This window comes from Protopterus annectens, chromosome 12.part0, assembly GCF_019279795.1.
Source record: "Protopterus annectens isolate FY-2018-M chromosome 12.part0, PAN1.0, whole genome shotgun sequence".
Taxonomy (NCBI): Eukaryota; Metazoa; Chordata; order Ceratodontiformes; family Protopteridae; genus Protopterus; species Protopterus annectens.
Window position 1 is genome coordinate 1,287,845,789 of NC_056746.1, and position 22,429 is coordinate 1,287,868,217.

Consider the following 22,429-nt stretch of genomic DNA (forward strand, 5'->3'; position numbering starts at 1 on the left):
CCTAGTTTCAGTGAAAGCTCTGTGGTTGCTTGCAGGTAGGAAGTTGCAGGATGTTGATCAATGTGTTTTATGTATTATTTTTAATGCATTTGTCATTTCAAAGCATAGTTTTCTTTGATGCAAAAGAAGGCAGGACTGAATGAGCCATATAATGTTTAACTGACAATAATGGGATAGAAAGATTATAAGTGATGTATAATGTTTGCAGCTACAGTTGTTTCAATGGTGTCTGTGATGCATAACTATTTTTGGGCCTGTGTCCCACTTTTATTTTTCGCTTTGTCCAGATTTCTTGCTCTAAGGTTGAGAGGTATGGCTCCATACTAAATCAGAAGTTGTATTTACCTTGGAAGACTTTTCGGCATAATTATGAAAAACAGAGCCTTTTTAATATCTCTGCTTATTTCCAATATAAACTGCCATGCAACCTTGCAAATAACCTTCTTATTAAGCTACTTTACTTGACAGGTATGATTCATCTGTTTGGACATAAGCATAGAGTGCTAATGTGACTTTGATTTCTTGCAGCAGTCTGTGGTTTACATAATCACAATAACTTTTCTGTGTTTCTGGGTGTGTAATCAATTTAACAGTTTTAAAGATGTTTTCCAAAAATAAATAAATAATCCTCTCTACACTTTGAGCTATTGACAAAGTCTGGGAATCTGTTTTTTTCTAAAGTGAAGGTCAGCATTACAGCTCAGTAAACTGTCAGTCTGTGAGTAACTTCTGCACAAATTAAAATGTCTGAATGTCAAACTGCTTTAGATTGGAGGGAAGTTTATTTTTATTTATTTTATTTTACATTTGTTTACCGGGAAAGTCCGACTGGGCACAGGTCCATTTTCAGCAGAGGCCTGGGGAGAAAAGCTCCAAAAATAACACAAAACAATATAATACATGAGAGAGAGAGACAGCAAATTATGGATGTAGTACTCATACAATATGGCAGAGATTACATCTCGTAACAGTGAGAATCATTGCGGTACAGAATAAACTTAAAAACATTTTTTTTTTACAGTTATAATTACAGCAAGGCAAATATCAATGAGTTAAGTTTTTAGGAGAAAGCTGTTTGTACATAGCTGAAGCTCTGAAACAATCTTTTGGTATGGATTAACCTGGGGATTGACACAAGCTATATGTTTACACCAGTATGTAGCATTATAGTTTATGGTTTTCTTATTGATTTACTTTTTGCCGAGCAGTTGTTTGTTGATTTATTGATGGTCCTTTTGGTGGTGGGAAATTACATGGATGAATCCATCTCTATTATGATTTTTTTTTTCAGATATTTTGACTTCCAGACAATTTAATTCAGTGAGTGGGTGTCATGTGATTACTGAGGTTGCCTATTTTACAAGTAGGGGCTTTTTGTGTGTGTGTGTGTGTGTGTGTGTGTGTGTGTGTGTGTGTATAAAGAGATTTAATAAGTATACTGAATATAATTTTGCAAATGGAATTCTAAGTTAAACATGCCCCTCTTCTTGGGCAACTAGACTTGAGTAACCAATATTAGATCTTAGCCATCCAGCTGGGAAAGGTTAGTATGTGGATTTTTCATCTGGTTTGATGAAGGCTATTCTACTTACCCAAGGACTACATTTATGGCTATCCTTCCAGCCATCATGTTGCTGAACTACATTGTTTGATAATGAGAGGAGCTTTTTACAGAAGTTGAAGGTTTTTGTGTCAAGAACCTGTCCATAAAAAGTGGCTTGTTTATGTTGCAGTGAAGGCTGTGGTCTTTGTAGTGAGCATTTTAAGTATAACCAGTATTTCTGAGGTAGAGGAAGTCTCTTAAGGCAGGATCTTTCTTAGCCTGGAAAGCAAGTCAATGATGAAATTTATAGGGGCCAGTGAGAGACAGAGGAAAGCAAGAAGCTTTTTAGTCTGTTTGGATAACTAAGTGAATTTAGTCCTTTGACCTTTTTTGGCAGAAATGGTTGTAGTCTTTCTTTTGGCCGGGTGTTTTGCTGAGGCACATGTCAAAAGGGGCATCACACTCAATAATGGCTCTTGTAAAGGAAGAATACAGGGATGTCATGACCTCCTTGTCCCTGGATGAGATACCCTTACTAATGAATTGGGCCATGTAAAAATCTTTCCTTACAACGGAGACAATGTGGTGGTCAAAAGTCAGGTTTCTATCAACCTGGGAGCCCAAGTACCATACAACTTATTGCATGCTTACAACATTATTATTAATGTGATAATTTGTGGGGACATCACTCTCTTCAAAGGGGATGATGATGCATTTTTTGGCATTTAACTTGAGGCCATATTTCTGGCACCAGTTATTTGTTTGGGTGAGACCCTCTTGTAGCTTATTCAGAATTGTTTTATTAAGTCAGTAATGTGAATTCTTTACATTATTGCAAATTTGTTGGCTTATTTTTGTGGATTATAGTATTGTAGGACTGCTGATGTTGACATTTTACATAGTTGGACTGCTGGAATGGTTTTCCCAGTGAGAAATGCTAGTCCTGTAGTGAATATCTGTTTATTTGTAAGAAAGAAAAAAAAAAAAATATATATATATATATATATATATATATATATATATATATATATACATAAAAGTAAGATGTTAGAGTTAACTGTTAGATTAGAGAATTAGAATGAGAATTAGAATTTTAAGGGAAATATTAGGCATTTATTACATTTATTCATTGTTCAAATGTACCTATAGTACAGCCAGGAGATCGACTGTGGTGTTCCGGAGCAAGAAGAGAGTTAAGTATATGATATATTTTATATGCGGCCCCAGGACCATTTCTGTTCACTCAATGCTGCCCCAGCAAGCCAAAAGGTTGGACACCCCTGCTAGAAGCAAGTCATTGAGACTGTTTTCCATAGGGGGGAGTCTTACTACTCCCTGATTTGGGTGCAGAAACCCCACACTGCTTAGTCTTATGTGTCCCCTGGGAATGAAACCTGGGGTTTCTGCTATGTCTGGGTTTGGCTTGAGAAGACCCTGAAGAGGCTGGAAAGGACCAATTCTTAGAGGGTCAGTGCCTACTAAATCTAAGAGGCTGAACTTGTAAGAAATCTTTAACAGTTTATCTTTATCTTCCAACTTTTTAAGAACTTCCTCAGCCTTGTTGCCAAGGGAGCATCCAACAATTTAGCTTTAACATGATCAGGTAAAGATTGCTCCTTAAGCCAAGCATGCCTTTTGAGCACAGAACCAGTAACGGCAGCCCTGCAAGTAGCCTCTAAAGAATCAAATCCACATTGCAAAGTATGTTTTCCAACCTGTTCAGCAGAATGCATTAAATCCTGTAATTATTTATTTTCTGCACAGTCAAAAATCAACATAATTTTCTGTTTAAGCAATCCAATAACATGTTGTTGATACTTTAACATATGATACTGGCAGTTTAAAGCCCTAATGGCCAAGGTTGCAGAAGTGTAAACCTTCTTACCCCATATATCCAGTGCTCTGGAGTCTCTATCAGAAGGGGTAGGATTTTTAGCAGTAGAAGCCTTAATGCCCTTGGGTCCCTGTGAAATAGTCTCTGAATCCACAGTAGGATTTTTAAAAAGGAACTTGTGTGACTCAGGAACCCTGTAATATCTGTCAGGTTTTCTGGGAGCAGGAGGCAAAGAATCAGGGGCCAAATTAGATTCTGAAAAAGCATCAACAATGTCTAGTACAGGAGGAATAGCTAAAGGCCTATGCTGAGGCAGGAGTAAGAAATCCCTAAGCCTCTTTTTTTAATCAGAAAAATCCTGGCTTTCCCAGTGGAAATGCTCCCTTAGTGTATGTAAGGTTTCACCAAAAGAAAAAACATGTAATCTCCGTGGCATCCCCGAAGTCTAAAAACAACCCACTAAAGTGTAGTGGGTCCAAAAACAGGGTCTTCTCAAGCCAAAAAAGGTCAAAGGACTAAATTCACTTAGTTATCCAAACAGACTAAAAAGCTTCTTGCTTTCCTCTGTCTCTCATTGGCCCCTATAAATTTCATCATTGACTTGCTTTCCAGGCTAAGAAACTTCTCCGTGTGGAAGATTTTCAGTCCATATATTTCTAGTTAATCACTGTATATTAATCAGATCAGACGATAGTAGCAAAAGTAACGAACTTAAACTCGTCTTAAGTCAAAACAAAACCAAATCAAAAAATAATAATAGAAAATATATAATTGTACAGCATTACTAAGTATTCGAAAGTAATCCAAGCAAGGCAGGCAGTCTGTTTCCAGTTGAAAATCCTTTATTAAGTACACAGACAAGCGATCCAAGTAAAACAAAAATAGAGTAATAATTTCCTCACAAGCTTTCTAAATATATATATACTTTTTATCAGGCAGGTTTCACCAAAAGAAAAATCCTCTGGAGGGGAAGCAGAGGGAATAGAGTCCTCTGCATCAGAATCCTCATAAGTAGATAAGGGCAAATCCAGATCATCAGAAGAATCAGAAAAATCAGAATCCTGTTCAGAAGATTCATAAACAACTTCATTCCTAGGTCTCTTAGAAGGGGAAGGTTGGCTTCCCCTGATTAGAGTTATAAGATCTTCAGCCATTCTTATTTGTTTTTTAGGCATAGAGGCCTGAGCATGCGGCCTGGGCATCGTTTTTAGGCATGGTTCGAGATTTAGGCCTAAAAGAAGAAGGAGGCATTGATTTAATATGCAAGTCCGTAGGCCTGAATACACCCTTAGAAGCCGGTGCCTGCACAGCGGCTCCAGACCCATCCAAGGTAGAGACATCCGCAGGTTCCATAGTTGAAGCATCTCGTGACATATAAATGGGTCTCAGTAGAGGCCTGTGAATCAGAAGTAGCAGGTATCAGGGGCTGCAAAAGCGCCTCACTGAGTACTGGCAAACTGGCGACTGGCTTAGGAGAAGCGTCGTCGGCAGTTTTGGACCTTGGCAATCTGTCTCTGTCTTTAACCTTGCGTTTTTTTCAGAATCCTGGTAGTCGGATGGCTAACCGATGACATTTCTGTATAATTAAACTGAGAACTGAAATATTTAGAGGCGAAAATATACCAACAACGGATAGTGTGCTGATTAAATAAAGCACAATTGTAAGGGCCTAGGCAAGCAATACAGTATGAATGAAAATCTTTATGAGGTATTTGCTTTCCTGCATGCAATTATTAACTTTTACTGACATTAGTAAGGAGAAAGAAAAAGTTTCCCCAATGTGGTACTTAGCTTTAGTTGAAGACTTCAGTTCTGAAACTCGAAAATGAAAATTTCAGGAGTCGGCCGACCGGCACTTGCGAACTGCTTCTGCTTCTGGCACTGCACAGCAAGAAAGACTGATGTAATGGCATTGACTGCATATTTTATACCCTTGATGATCTGATGTCCAGGAAGAAGGGCCAGCAACTGACGCAGGACCCAAGACTTTGTTAATCAGGCCGACTGAGGACTACTGCAAGCAGATAACCTAAAAGTGAGGACTGCAACACACGAAGAACATCTGAAATGAGAATGGATATTGGTGGATTGTAATGACCAGTTTGAGTGGCCTTTTATTGTTGAAATGTTCTGAAATGGGTACTTTTGTCATTATTGGTTCATACATTTTGTTTCAGTTATTACTGGAAAAATGTTCACAATTAAAAATGTGAAATGCACTCTAACAAATATTGCTATATTAAATAAGAAATATAATGTAAAACAATCAGAAATATGAATCAAAGAACACATGTATTTATGCATGGTCCTAAAAATGTGTGCAGGGGCCCATGGCTTGAAAACAAGCTGGGGCCCAAGGTAAACTTAATGGGCCACTGGCCAGATGCATTTTCAATGAATGCGAGTTCCAAGGGAAGATAAGTTTACTGTTGCGCATGCTAAGATTATTTTCAATACAAGACTGTTTGATTTGTTTAGCAATGGCCATCTGTGTTTGTACTATAAATTTGAAATGAAAGTTTTAAAATTAAACCCAAACCTCTGTGATCACTGTAAAAGGAAAGAAGAAAGCAGTCCTGAACTCTATTTATGGCATTTCGGGAGCGACAGCCAAGTAATGGGACACAAATTGCTGCATGGGGGGGGGGGGTGATGCCCCCCTTGTCCATTACCTGGCCCAGGGCCCCATTTGACCATGATCTGTTTTTTACTTCAGAACAAACAACGAGAATGCAGAATCAGTCTAACAGCGGCATTCACATGGAACTATATTCCAGTATTCAGCAAACAGTGGCTAACATTCCTAAGCTCTTCAAAGTAAATGACATAAACATTTTGGATACAGGAAATATGTAATTTTGTGGCACATAAAAAATAGAAAATAACTAGCAGCATTAATTTTCAAGTGTATAGTATATTTTCAAATACGTCAATTGTAATTTACAAGGTTGGGAGGGTGGCCTAATGGTTAAGGTGTTTGCCTTACAAACACAAGGTTTGAATCTCACAGGGGATAATTGGCTAGGGTTAAAATGGCTCGCAAGGGCAGTTAGCCTAGTACTAACCTATGAACCTATAAGAACTAGTTTGTGTTGAATACTGCAAAAGGTGAGAATGTAAAGGCCATAAGAAACAAATAAAAAAAGAGACTGTAGTTAATTGTATTTCACAGGGAGTATGAGAGATACAGAAACAATATCTGAAAATGTAAATGATTTTCCCTTCATCCTCTAACAGTCACACAGCATAGGCAATGAACCTTGTCACTCTCCAATACAGTGTACTCTGCAGCATTCAGGAAGTCACAGAGACACATAATGGTAATATTAAAACCTTGTATAGATAGATACAATCCAGTCTGGTCTACATTACCCAGAATGGAAACTGTCAAGTATAAGTCAATGCTGAAGAAAAGCGATTAACAGCAAAGTGTTGTTTGTGAACAAAGTATACCATGACCTCCCATAAGCATGTGTGTAGGGGTGGGTGGGTGGATGCGAGTAGAAATACAAAGAGAGAGAGAGAGCGCGAGAGAGAGAGAGAGAGAGAGAGAGAGAGAGACAGAGACAGAGAGAGAGAGGGGCAGAGACAGACACATGTTTAGTATGCTGTGTAGCCACTTTTTTTGCCTGTACTTACATTATCACAAAAGATATTAAAAACTCAGTGCATTTTTGAATGACATTCATCAAGGGTACTAAAGTTACCCCAAACCTGCCATATTTATGTTAATTAGTAAAAATTAAACATGAAGATATATACTACACATCTAAAACATAGACACTGACTCCTAGAATATACTAGCCCACCTAAAAGAACCCAAATCTAAATCTACATGACATTAAAATAAAATAAAAAATAAATCAAAACATGGACCATAATTTCCATTCAGTACAATGTAAGAAAATAAAAAGGCAAGTAAATATACTTTGCATATCCTGTATACGAAAAACACTCAAAAAGGAAAAAAACAACCTCTTCTTCAACCATCTAGAACTCAGAAATGAAATAATAGATGAATAAAGTACAACATGAAACACGAACTGCAACTAGCCAGTAAAAAAAAATTAACTTCCTGGAAAAAATGACCCAATTTTAAATGTCTAAATTAGCTAAATATACTATATAAAACTCAAAAAACAATCTCACTACCCTACAAAACTACATCAATGCATTAAAGTGCAAGGGATAAATAAATACAATTTATCTCAGATGCTGTAATAACAATCCACTCAGAAGACACTGCTTTCATAAAGATATGCAACCTACTAAAGTCCTATTCAGCCTGTTAATAAACTAACTGTTAAAGTCAGTGGGGAATGCTATTAACATAATGCAGAAACAAACAGATAAATGAAATATGTGGGGGGTGTGGTTTGTTTGATTCATGAAATATCTTGTACAGAAGCATTAAACTCAATTTGTTATTGGCATTCAACAAAAACTTGTTTCCAAACCTGAAGTGCAAGATTTTTCAAGCACTGTGCTGTTTAACCCCCCCGGCATTTTTATCCATCAATCATATTAAAAATGTCAACAGAAATACAGAAAGCTGCTTACTTCAGCATTAAACGGGATGTCAGGATAACAGTGCTGTTGCTTCAGTGACCTGGGATGGCCATACTCCACTACGCGTTGTGGGCTGCTGCCTTTCTCTGTTTAAAAAACAATTAAGCAACAGACAAATGTTATGGCTCATTGCATACCACAGATTTCTCTTTATTCTAAGATTAGTGTTTCCTTGTCACACATTAGAGAGTTTACTGTGTTAATGGTACTTTGTAAAATTATGCAAATGTCTACACCTGACTATTTCACTGCCACTAAGGACTGAATACTCCGTTTCCTTTACAAATAATTTATATGTATAACATGCATTATATTATTTGCCTGGCCTTCTCACTGAAGCTAAGAAATGTGAATCTGGAATTTCTGCTATTCCAGGGACTTCAAAAAAGTTCTAGGAAATAGGATAGTTAAGAGTCACTGACAGCTTTAATGCTATTCTCTCTAAATTACATTCAGCATATCCCTAGCAAAGATATTAGCAGAGTACTCAAAAACTAATCATTTATCATAATGAAAACATTTCACAACCTGTCTGTTTTTTATTTCTGATGTTCATAGGTTCATAGAATATTACTAGGTTAACAGCTTAAGGGCTCTTACAAGCCTAGCCACTATAACCCAATTTTACTCAATATATGGCTCCTAGGAGCAGGAAGATGGCATGGATTTGTGCCTATGCCTTGAGTATCTCACCAAATGCCCCTGTCCATAAGGGACATAGATGCTACCCCAGGTGTAAATATGTGACTCCCCATTCATTGATCCAAACTGCATTTGAAGAGGGCTAGGGAAGGGCTCTGCTTAATGTGAACAGGAAGCCTGTTGCAAAGGAGGAGCATGTCTGGAACACACATCAGTCTTTCCAGCGTGTTTTGTTTGAGTCGCTGACAAGGTTTAGGTCTCTAGATCAGGTGACCCTTGTGCTGTCTGACTAGGGCTGGATTTGTGAGTGCCTAGTAGGTCACCCTTAATAGTCGGTAGGAGAAAGAGTAAAGGGATTTACACCCAGTATTTTCTTTATGAGGATCCTCTGAGGTCACTCCAGCTGCTGTAAGTGCCTAATCAAGGACATTCTAGATGGCACATTGTACTCGATTATTGGGCTACTGAGGACTGAGAAAAGCAGGACTACAATTTCCTTGGATCTGGATGCCATGCCCTTACTTATAAGTTGTGCCACACAGAAGGACTTCCTCACCACTGTGGATATATGGCAGTCCAAGTTCAGACTACTATCTCAATGTGTACCTAGATCTCTTACCTCTGTTGTCATTTTCATGAGCATTTGACTTTCCAAATGATATGATAATGCATTTGTTTGCATTTAGTTTTAGGCCATAGTTCTGGCACGCATCATTTGTCTGATCTGGACCCTCCTGAATTATATCTACATCATTGGGGGATTCAATGCTGCCCCCAGCTTGCAGTCAGTAGCAAACTTTGTCATTTTATTTTATTTATTTATTTTAACATCTGTTTGCTGGGTTAGTCTGACTGGGCCAGAGGCCCCTTTTCAGCGGAGACCCTGGGGGAAAGCCCCAAAAAATGAAAGTAAAAAACTATCAGTATGAACAATCAAAATATATATACATAATCAGAATAGAAATAAAATGAAATATACAATAGTAAAAAACAAAAAACAATACAACAGGTAAGCCTATATACAGTAAGACCTTGTTCATTGTATAAAATCAACCATGTTATATATACAAATCAGAACTGGGAGATACAAAGAGCTTGTTTAAACAGAGTAAAAATAAGATGTATAGCAGGACAGAGCTATATGGAGATAGTTACCGAGGAGTGATACAGGAACAGAGCCAGAGTTATCCAGGGGTGATACAGGAACAGAGCCAGAGTTATCCAGGGGTGATACAGGAACAGAGCCAGAGTTATCCAGGGGTGATACAGGAACAGAGCCAGAGTTATCCAGGGGTGATACAGGAACAGAGCCAGAGTTATCCAGGGGTGATACAGGAACAGAGCCAGAGTTATCCAGGGGTGATACAGGAACAGAGCCAGAGTTATCCAGGGGTGATACAGGAACAGAGCCAGAGTTATCCAGCGGTGATACAGGAACAGAGCCAGAGTTATCCAGGGGTGATACAGGAACAGAGCCAGAGTTATCCAGGGGTGATACAGGAAAAGAGCCAGAGTTATCCAGGGGTGATACAGGAACAGTGCCAGTTGCTGATTAAGATGTTCTTTAAGAAAGAGTTTGAATTGTGAGGTGGAGAGGGTATTAAGTATGTGTTGAGGAGTGTGTTTCAAAATTTTTGCTATTTGACATGCAAATCAGGATTCACCAAAAGAGTTATTGGCTTTCCTAGCTTGTAATAGCAGTTTATTAGATGAGCAGAGGGGCTGAATAGTGTTTTAAGGATGTACTAGGTGTGTCAGAGCAGGACAGGCTTCGGGTTGGTACAGGATGCTGTTGGCAATAGCTAACTGGTTGAGTGGTAGTAAGTTTGGAAGTTTGATCTAGTGTAATTGTTTCAAGGCAGTACATCAGTTGATTCTATTATGTAGGCCGGCAGCAAAACAAGCAATTTTGTGGTAGCATGTTTCAAGTTTAGATAGGTCAGTCTTTCTGAGATTAGAGAAAATGGGTAAGGCATATAATAATGTGGAGAGGAGGTTTCTTCTGGTAATTGCGTGTCTAGTTAATGAAGTGAGGAATATTCTAGACCTATATAGGCATCCGAGTTTTTAATATGTACTTTTTTAATGGTAAGGGATCATTTCAGGCAGCAGTCTATTGTGACACCAAGTAGCTCTCTGCTATCTACTGGTTTGATTATAGTTCTATTGGATGACAGTATTTGCATTGATGAAGGGGGATTTGGGAGTTTGTTATTTGAGAATATAATAAGCTTTGTCTTATTTGGGTTACATATGAGTTGTCTTTTTTTAAGGAAAAGTTCTACTTCTGTGAAAGCAGACAGAGTCTTTGATAGGAGGTCTGGTCAGGAGGAGGCTGTGCAGATGACAGTGGAATCATCTGCATACTGTACAATTGAGGCTATTTGTAAAGATGGAGAACAGTAGGAGGCCGAGAAAAGAGCCTTGTGGGACTCCAATAGTGATGAGTAGAAGTGTAGAGATTTCATTGCTCCATATAATTGATTGTTGTTGGTCGGTCAAATAGCTGTGAAAGCAGGTAATGGAAACTAGAGAGAGATGGCTAGATGCTAAGTCAAGTAGTAGTTTTCGATATGATACGTGTCAAATGCTTCTGACATATCCAAGAAGATGGAAGAGATGATTCCATTACTACTTCTATGGTGGTTGATGGTGTTTGTGAAACTTAAAAGGACTGTGGTGGTGCTGTGTTTAGGTCTGAATCCATGCTGGGAGTTGGACAGGAAGTTGTTTTGTATTAGGCAGAACAGTAGTTGAGAGTGTATGCATTTTTCTAGTATTTTGCTAATATGGAGAGTATGGCAATGAGTCTATAGCTGGATAACTTGGTGGACTGACCACCTTTGTGTAGGGGTATTACATGGGAAATTTGCTAGAGTTTTGGTACATAATGTTCAATGATTGTGCAATTAATTAGTATGGAGATAGGGTAGGAGATTGAATCTGATGCTAGTCAAAGAAATTCACTTGGAAATTGGTCTACAGCGAGTCTAGCGGGTTTTCGTTGGAGAAGGAGTTTTTTGATATAAATATTTGGGACAGGCTGAAATGAGAAGGCTGCGGGTTGGTGCTCAGACATTTAGGGGATGATAGGAGGGTCTTTGTTGTAATTTTTAACTAAGGCCAGAATAGAGTGAAATATGTGCTGAATTGGGTTGCTGTGCTTATGTTGGTGTTTAAGTTACTAGGGGAGGGTGTAGTGGTTTGATCAGGATTTAAGAGTTGTTTGAAGGATAGCCAGAATTTTTATGGATTGTTTTTATGTTTTTGTTGTAGTGTGGTATAGTATGGCTTTTTTTTTGTCAGATCTAGTCTGTTTTATGGCTAAGTTACTCAGTTGATGGTATTTGTGGAGGAAGGCTTCAGTTTTGCAGGTTTGATGTGTGTGCCAAGCTTTATATCTTTGTTTCACAGTGTTTAAGCTGTCTGTTGTTACCCAGGGTGTTGGTGTGGATTTGCAGTGCCTTCTATGAATAGCATCAAGGGTGTCTATTTAGGAATGAATTGCTGAAGTATGCAACAGCCTCATCCAAGTAAAGTTGTTTCAAGGGGGACCAGTTGTGATGTTGCAGAAGGTAGTTGAATGCATCTGTGGAAAAAGTTTTTTTTGAGCGAATATTTTTATAGATAGTTTTTTTTGGATAAGTTAGTTTTGTGTCTAATAAGGTAGGTGGGGGAATGGTCACTTAGGGAGTCAGGGACACAACCAAATTGCGAGCAAAGGTGTGGATGATTGGAGAGTACCCAGTCTAGTACTGAGGGTCTATTGTTGTGTTTGTCAATTCAAGTTGGAGTGGATATGAGTTGAGTGAAACTGAATAGATTGATATGACTGGTGGGGTTCATGGAGGTGCAAGTGCCCCAGTCTAGGTTAAAGTCACCCAGGATGACTGTTTCATGATTTATGGTAGAGGATACCCAACTGAGTAGGTTTTCTATTGATTGAGTATTGTTATCAGAGGTGAGATATACTGCTATGATTATGCTGGCCTTATTCATGTTAAGTTGAAAACACGAGATGCGTATTTCCAGGTCAGTGAGTTTGGGTGGAGTAATGGAAAAATGTTGTATGTTTAGATAGTTTTTATATAAAAGAGTGCCACGCCTCCACCACATTTGTTATTTCTGTCTGCTCTAAGGATGTTATATCCCTAGGGTAGAAATTCTTCACTTTTGTTATTGTCTTGAGCTGGGTTTTGGTAACTGTTGCAGTATCTGGGGAGTAAAATGTAAGGGTAGCTCGGAAGTCAGATGCTTTGTTGATAATACTTCTGATGTTGATGTTCAGAAACAATGGGCCAGAGTTAGTTTGATTTATGGGGGGGTGTTATTAGCAAGTTTGAGTTAAGCTGTTGGATTGATGTGTGGGTGTTTGAGTTGGGGTCTGGATTGAGGTGGATGTCCCCACTTAGATGTAGTAGGTAAGATTTGAGTAAGAAGCAGAGAGAGTGTTTTTTGTTGAGTAGGTAACATTTGTGTAGGATGTGTGGGGGTGTATGAGTGGTGAAATATCATAGCTTGAATAGGTGGCTTGAATAGGTGGATGGTTGTGTTTTCAATTAATTGTGCAGATATGATAAAGTAGGTGTGTAGTAGGGATGGAGTGTAGTGTAGTGGAGTGGTGGGTGAGTGTGTAGATAAGGTTTGAAGGTGGTGGTAAAAAGTGAGTTGAAAGTGATGAGTAATAAAGTGAGTAGCCACATACTGTGGGAAGCCTGGTGAAGAGGGTTTTATAGGGTATAATGGTGAAATATGATGAGTTAGAGCAGCTGCCTTCCACATTAACCTTGATTTAAGAGAAGTATATTCTAAACATGACTGGTCCCATCAATGAGCTGAGTGGCACGTCACTAGAAACTCGCCTCCTGCTGAATCTGGATTTACCCACTTTAACTACACGTGTCTTGTGTGTGAGCCAACTGGATATCTATCTGGTGACATAGGGATTTATGCTCAGCTTTATGAGTTTAATTATAATACCTGAGTAAGGAACTGTGTCAAATGCCATGGCCAGATCAAGGTAGACAGTATGTACTGTTTTACCCTCATCCATGGCCTTAGTTACTTTCCCAAAGAAGTCCATCAGATTCAGTAGGCATGACCTGCTCTTGACAAAGCCAAATTGGGTTGGGTTCAGTGTTTGGAGGTTTCTATGTCACTGTTTATCAGGTCCATGATTATTCTTTCCATGGTCATACATATAAGATTAGTCAAACTTATGGGTCTGTAATTTCCTGGGTCGGTAGGTTGTCCCCTTTATGCAGACCGATGATTGTTGCTGTCTTCCACTCTATTGGAGCAAAGCCAATACAGAATCTGTGGTTAAATAATGGGCCTGATAAGTCCTGATTTATGCTGTTTAAGAGGCAGCCTGGTATATTGCCAGACCCTGCTGAAGCTGTGTGTTTAGCTTTAGAGGGCACAGTGGTAACCTGTTCTTTGGTAATAACTGGCAGTGGTGTGGTGGAAGGCATTTCTTGGGGGAAAACTACGAGTGATGGGGGAGGTGAAATTTAAGCTGAATTTATCAGCCTGCAGATTTGGTATACCTTTGAGCTGAGATTAGGTAGTACCATCTACAACTAATCCCACACATTGTTGGCATTGCCCTTAAGACTGCAGACATATCTGAAAAATGCCTTATTATTATCACTATCTTTGGAGGCTATTTGTACCTCAAAGTCTGTTTTCAGAGACTTGACTAGTTCTCCGATTCACCTGTTTACACTAATGGGGGACTTACTTCTCTGTTGTGCACATCTCCTCTTACTTCTCAACACAATTTTCTGTTTTTTTTTTTTGTACAACCTGATAATACCAGGGGTCCACCAGGGTGGCTAGGGTGGCTTGTTTTTATGGTTTGACCTGGGCTTATTATGGTCTGGTACTGCCATTTCTATGTAGTTCATATGGTCATACAAGGCTTTTGTGTATGCCTTTGACTAGGTTTCTGAGTTTTCTGGATTTGGGGGAGCTTGGAAATGTCATCCAGTAATAGGGTGCAATTTACTTTACAGAAGTTCTTAAAGTTTTTGGGGTTAGGTAGGGGGACTTGTTTTATCTTTATTTCAAGGGCGACCACTTTTTGATCTGATCTTATCAGTTAAGACATTACAGTAGGGGGGTGCAGAACTCTCCCTGATTTGTGGGTACAGACTAGCTGCTCCAGAGCATTTGAATTTACAAAGTCAAGAAATCTTTGAGCCTTATGTTAGTGGTCATGTATGCCTCCCAATTAATGGAGGGGTAGTTAAAATCACTCATGAGTATGGTATTGGGCTGGATGGTGAGTGATTATAGTAACTTCAGGACTCGTAGCTAGCAAGAATATGGTCATGGATTTTTCCAATGGATCATTGGACATGGAGTAGGTCAAGCATGTCATATTGTTTGACCAGCTTTGAGGTGTGTTTATCCTTTATGTAGGTAGATACACCTTTGCCACTTGTTCTTTCATGTTCAGTACATGGCTGGAATGTATGAAAGGCATTACAGCCATGCACTGCCGGAGTGCTTTCTGTGGCTTTGAACCACATTTCATTAGCTGCACAGGTGAACTGCCAGAGAGTGCAGTTTCTTCATTGACACTCCTAGCACCGACCAGTAACACCTTCAGCTTGTCCTGAAAAGCTTTTTTATGATGGAAGGTTTGTTTGTTTGGCAATGCCTAAAAAAAGGGCACTATGGGTTGGATAATGTTTTGACCAATATCTGAAAGCCTACAGGTGAAGACCATCCTTGGCAAAACAGTGTGGCCTGTCAACCATGTTCTCCCAAGCTAACAAGTATTGCAGCCCTTTGGAATGGTACCAGTAGCTAAGCCAATTGTTAAAACAGATCATTTTCTGCTGGTATTCTGGCATCATACCTGGAGACAGTAGAATGATGGCCAGTGCTAAGGTCATAGTTGTGCATGACATATATTCTGAGAGCTCTATCACATCTCTCTTCAAATAGTCCAAGGAGGTACATCTCAGGTCATTCAAACCCACATGAACTATGACTGAGTCATACTGGTACTTAGGGGAAAGTGACCTGACTGCTTTCATGATCTCATAAATCCTGGGCACTGACAGACAACTAACTGTAATCTTCCCCTAATCCAACGTGGTAACAAAGACTTCACAGTGTCTCACAATGGAGTCTCCTATGACTAGAATATTGGAGTCTGGACTGTTTCTCCTGATGGACTTGGTAGTCGAGACAAGTTGAAATGTGGCTTATGTGTTCTAATGGGAAATGTCTTGCTTGTGTGCATGTGGAGCTTCTGAGGACTGCGCCAGAGAGGCCTTTGAGTTTTGGGTAAGTTACATGTGAGCATCTCAGCATATGTGGGTCTATGTATGCAGTCCTTTATGGGTGTAGTGATTGATGTGTGTGAGTCACTGACAACCCGTTTGCTGCTTTTCGTGTCTGTATTGGCTGTTCAAGAATTAAGTGGTTATCAGTTCAAATAAGACAATTGTTACATTGCCTCAGGATGTCCATGTCCACCAAGCTGGATGCAGAGATAGCAGGAAAGTGCCCATCCATGATTGAAGGTCCTAATATTTACTTGCAAGGGTGTTTGCAAGTGGATGAGAGAAGGTGCTTTCTTTGTGTATTCTGCAGCTAAGCTAAACAGCGATGCTGTCCAGGGCCCAAACCAGATGCACTCTGAGCAGGAATAGTACGGGGTGCTATAATAAGGTAAGGTACATCTAAATAGTCTAAACTAAATGCATAAATGCTGCTCACTATGCAAACTAGTTGTCCTGTGAGTAACATGCAACTGAAGTAAAGTTCTGAGTTGTTTTTTATAAGGACATTTCAACTTCTGGTGATTGCATGTATAAAAGACACCAGTAACTGCAGCTGCATAAAAAATAGCTTCTCACAAATGTGAGGCTTATATATGATCAGAAAAAAGCAAGTTTTACACTAATTATGCCCCGAGACCAATGAGGAAAGTACACAATGAGCTTTCCACCAGCAGTTCCAAGCTCACATACTATAGGTGAAAACAGCCTTCCCCTGCTACAAGAGTACAGCTGGTTTGGAGAAGTGTTATGGAACCTCACACAGATGCCTAATACTAAGAAACAGTAGATACAATGACTAGATACAATGTATTTCAGTGTAGAACAGCAACCCTGACAGCATTTTGAAAATGCAACTTTAAACTTTAAAGTGCAAAAAAAGCAATAAATAGCACAGTAAACTTTCACAGTGTAATGAAAAATAAGCAATGTTTCTAAATGTTTGCATCCGTACAGGGCACTGACACAGCAAGCAGCTCCATGCAAATGTGCCAAATTTATACAAGCACTGCAAATATAGAAATTTGACTAGTGAGCCCTCTGGCCGATAAAATAACTACACTTAATAGCTATTTTGTGTGCTTCCTGATTCAGATAGACCAGGCAAACACCTATTGCCTCTAGATGAATAACCCCAGACCTCCTAATGTAAAAGCATAGTAAGAGAGTGTCCGGAGTGAAATGCCACAAACAAACATAAACTTAAGGAAAGGCAATAAGTCATTCAAGATAACAGCAGTACACTTTAAACAGCTTATAAAAGTGTGATCAAGAAAAGTAATTTGCATTGTAGAAATGAGCCAAGACCCACTCAACTATGCAAAATTTATAAAGGCACTAAAAACAAGGTTAGCTGGTTAATAAGCCCTCCCCCACCACCACCACCAGTGAAATAACTACATGCAGGAATCTCTAGTGTGTTTCCTCAACCTATAGGTTCATAGATTCATATTAGACTATCTGCCCTAGGGCATTTATAAGCCTAGCCAGAGTGTGTTTGGCTTTTGCCACCCTTTTTAAATGAATTTTGCTATGCCCTTTTTCGAGGTTAGTATACTGTGCCTCTGTCTAACAGTGAGACAGAAGTGATACCCGGGGTAAACATCTCCCGTCCACTCATCAAGATTCCTCTTGAAGAGAGTCAATGAGGGACTCTGCCTAACCTGGACTGGGATTTTATTCCAGAGTGAAGGGAGCCTCTGGGTTATGAATCTGTCCCTCCAGCATGTCCTATTAATTTCAGTGCTGAGGTTCAAGTCTCTCGAGCGCGTGGCTCGATGGGATTTGGATTACAAACTAAACTACCACACACCGCCACTAGATGGGAAATTCACTGTCATCTTGATGTAAAATCACAGAAAAGAGTTTGCTAGAGTGTAAAAATACTCTAGTTAATCCAACAGCTACCTATATAATGAATTCAGAGCAAGTAAATTAGTAGAACAGACAATTAGAGGCAAGGTGCACTTTTTTTGTTTTTCAAAATAAGCAGAAGGAAAGGTAAATGAATAATCAAAGATTTAAACAGCAGTGTAGAAAGAAAGGAGCTTATAAATCTCAATTTACAGTAAGGGTTGATAGCTTAAAATCACCAAGTCAGAAAAGACAAAGACACAGATATTGCTCAAGAAACAAATTAGCCAATGAAAAAAACATGTAAAATGTGCAGCCTTGGTAATTTAATTGTTCATCTGCCACATAAAGCAAAAACACCAGGCCAAGCAGATTTCTCAAAACAGAAAACAGAAATCCAAGTAAAACAGAAATCCAAGTAAAACAGAAATCCAAGTAAAACAGAAATCAGCTCTATCAGTTTAAGCACCTCACAGACAAAAAGCAGATTTACTTTCCTCACACCCAGGGAGTCACCAACACTGCTTGTAATTTTTGCATGCCTTGAGTCTTATTAGAAAGTGATTATGCTGCACTACAGGGTGGCCAGAGCAAAGCAAATTGCTGACAATCATACCTCTCGACTCTCCAGATTTTCACAGAATGTCCAGATTTTTGCCTCTTACTTTTGGTCTGTTCATCATAAAATTTGCATTTTTGAGCAAATCATTGAGGAATGAAGCCATTAAATAACAGCAGACACTTGAGTTTCAAACTTCATATCCTTCAGAAATGCATACTAATGCAAAAATCTGTTATTTAGCAAACTTGATAGGTTGACAGGAGCAATATTTAAAACCTGTCCATATTTTTTGGATCTTTATCCCCTCATTACTTCTGGATTTCTCCAAATTTATTATGCTAAGAAACTGAGAGGTATGTTAACAATTTAGCATGTTTTATAAAACAAAATGTATAGTATCTTATGAATGCATAACTAGAAATGATTTATAATAACTATTGTATAATATTACTGCCTCCTAGACATTTATTTGAATTTTCTACCCCATTTGGAATGTGGTTTCTTGTTACAACTGTTTCAGAAGACATCTTATGGTGAGGTAGACATTTAGAACCACTACAGATAATAGTGGAGTGTTTCATTGAATTTCAAAACGTCCCAGTAGCATTGTAATTAATATTGAAGTGCATCAGAATTGCTGTGTCACAGATGCTTTGCTTTCAGTGTTGAATTTGCATGATTTTGAGAACTGGGAACAGGTGAGTTTTACTTTCATTTTCTATGTTTCGCTCTTCTCCAAGCTTATTTGACCTCTGAGATTGCATATCAAGAGATCAGGAGGTAGCACCCACATCTGAAGGCACAAGGGGACATGATATAATCATTTAGGATTGTCTGGGGGCATTGGTTAGATCTTTCTATGCTGATTAATCAAAAGTCTAATTGAGATGCAATTAATTATAGCGAAACCATTTAGTTCACCATCTCTTAATTCAAAGGAGGCATTTGTGGCAATAAATAATATCCGTTTGAGTCCATTTTACATGTTTTTTTATACATTTCAGACCACCGCGGTTTTACAGATGAATCACAGTTTCTGTTAATACTTCTACCTTTCTGGTATACCATCTTGTACATCAAAATTGTCTGCTGCTGACAGCACAAATGAAAAAAATGGTGCCGTGACCATGCAGTCAGAATCCATTTTCTTACCAATATAACTTTCTTAATACTCCATCACAGGTGAACAGACTAACATCTATTTTTTTTTCAAAACAGCATTAAACATGCTTTTCATTTTGGAATACTTGTTTTTTACCCCTCTTTTGGACATGCATGAATCAGAGTTGCTGTTATTGTATTACAAAGTTAGCAATTCAAGTGTAAGCATTACTATGACCTTTGCAAATGCATTCGGCACTCTAGTTATGTCAGCAGTTGCATACAGTGGCACATCCCTGATTCTGGTAAAGTTCTACGTGTGTAGAAGAGGATTTGGTGCAACAAGTATGCTGCAAACCTAATTTAGATATTAAGCAAGGAGATGTCATCTTAGAGAGATGCAACTTCAACCATATTCAAAAACCTAAAAGCTATAGTACAGCTAGATAACACAGACTTTGAAGTGCTACAGAAGAGTTACAGACCGAATACCAACATTTAAAGAAAACGGGAAAGGGTAGTATTAACTATTACTCTGTTATGACCACACTGTGGTAGAGAGAGAGAAAGCCCTTGGTATGGTTCAGGTGACCTAGGTTTGATTATTCTGTGAGACATCTGAAGGGTTGGGCATGTCCAGATTGTCAGGGAGGGAGTGTCCCTGTATGCTCCTTGCATTAGATCACTTGAAAAGGTTGGGGATACGTAAGAGGGATGTGTCCCAAGATACGAGTAGAGAGTGGCATTGACTGAGTCACTGTAGTGGTGGGACAATATACTGCACACCTCCATTGCACAGCTGACCATAGAAATTTCAGACTTCAGCAGCGAAAATGGAAAGCTAAAATTGCCACTAAAATAGATTTTCCTTTGGGTTCTAGAATACTTAATCAAAATGAATTTCTTTTGATAAAAATCCAAATTCTATTTCATAAAATCAGAATTAATTTTTTATGGTGCCTGTTCCCATGCCCCTCCAAACAGTTTAATGAAATGTGGATTCACTGCACCTCCAGCATAAGGAGTAATACCCTGCTGGTCAGCCATCTCTAAAATATTACTCAGCCACACATCTGTCTACTACAAAAAGCCAAGACGATATCTGTCTGATCACTTACAGGCATTGTGCTGTTGTGAATAGGCTGACTGACACCAATATTTTGTTGTGCTGTCTAAGTATGTAGTTTACTAATAACACCTTGTTGTCCAGCCAGGGATGATCTACTGACACAGGCTGACTATAGTAAGACCAACTATTACCACAAATGTAAAATATGCCTTCTTCAAAGGTATTTTCCAAACAGAAAATTCTGTTCAATAAAAGCTCACATATAAGGCAAATGTAATACAGTATATTGTAGCACTGTTCACTGTAATACTGCAGATCTGTACACTGTAATACTGTAGTACTATACACTGTGATACTGTAGTACTGTACTGTACACTATGATACTGTAGTACTGTACACTGTAGTACTGTACACTGTAATATTGTACTGTATACTACGATACTGTAGTACTGTACACTGTAGTACTGTACACTGTGATACTGTAGTACTGTACACTGTAATATTGTACTGTACGCTACTGTAGTACTGTACACTGTAAAGGTATCACAGTGTACTCCATTCTACCTCAACAATGTTGCAAGTTTAAATGATCGAATATTCATATAACGGTCTTTGGCTGATGCAGACAAGTTAACAATGCCTTAAAGGATGAATGGCACCACACATAAAAACAGCATCTCTCCTTGAAGAAAAATGACTTCTAAACTGAAAATGAAAGAAACATTAAGAACAAAGGATGGAAATGGATGGAGCCTTAACTTGCAGGCAGGTCTACTACATTAAAACAGCTGCAGTGTTGATGAATGGAGATGTAGGCTCAAGACTTGACTATTTTTACAATAGAGTCCATCGATTAAGCCTTGTGAGCATCAGCTTCAGGACCGGCAGTGATGATCAGACAGGTAGGTCTCTGGTGTGCAACGGTTACCTGGATTAATCACAGAAATGTTATCATTCAGGCAACGATTTGTTGTCAGATGGATTAATTCTTATAATGCTTCAGAACTACAGCAAGGGTGGGGCAAAAGGGAACCACCTTGGGAACTAGATTGTGAAATGTGGTTCCTGCATTTTTTTTCTGTACCAGCATTTCTGAATACTGGTACAAAAAGCACCTCAGAGTTTCTTGTTTAATCTGCTGTAGAAAACTGACTGCTACAAGTACTTTTCTTATTTCCTCTTCAGTTGTGGAGGTGACAGCCGAAGGGGTGTGGACCTGGCTGGAGCATCAGGCAAATGGAGTGTAACACCTCCCCTTTTGTTTTTGCTCTTCAACTGATGAGTTGAGTGGGTGGGGCACAAGATTGGAGACACCCACCGGGCACTAAATCAGTCAGAGGTGACTCTGGAATATAATACTTCATAAAAAAGCAGCAGCAGCACCCCGAGCGATGTTAGCGATGTATAAAATTATAACGGGATCATAACTAGTTTTTAATGAATTGTCAAGAGAGATTTCAAAAATCTCACCTCAAGGATGAATGCATAGGGGTGTATTTCTTGAAATCTACTTGAACAGCACATGCTACACTGGAACTATAATCATAATTCTTTACAATACAAGAAGATTCCAGATGCAGCAGTTAAAGTCCATGGCTGGTGTCTAGGCTTGCACGTCTGTTAACTGCACCTGTTACTAGCATATAATCAGTAACTTTTACATAGGCATGTACCATTGTCTGGTTTATCTAGTTGCTTCTACCTTTTTTTCTGAGTGATAATATAAACTAAAAGTGTTGCCAAAATGCCTTGTCTCAAGTTTCATGCTTACTTTATCAGCGTGAGTCTCTATAATTCATCACTCTGGAGATTTGTTTATTTAGTTAAATACTTGAATGTATACTCATAAGAATGTTCACCTGGCTTAAAATTCACAATCAGACACAGTGAAAGTTAGTTTGATAGGAAACTAGAAATAAATTGACATTCAGCTTTGTTGTCATTCATTGGGGCACGT

General features: G+C 38.8%; 1 protein-coding gene across 1 annotated transcript in view; it reads right to left on the reverse strand.

The window, feature by feature from the left end:
* The window catches only part of LOC122817140 (interferon regulatory factor 4-like), a 444,053-nt gene that overhangs the window by 246,637 nt on the left and 174,987 nt on the right, over positions 1 to 22,429 (reverse strand). The window contains exon 4 of the mRNA XM_044090337.1: positions 7,938 to 8,032. Within this exon, the coding sequence (XP_043946272.1) occupies positions 7,938 to 8,032 (95 nt within the window). The remainder of the gene's footprint in view (positions 1 to 7,937; positions 8,033 to 22,429) is intronic.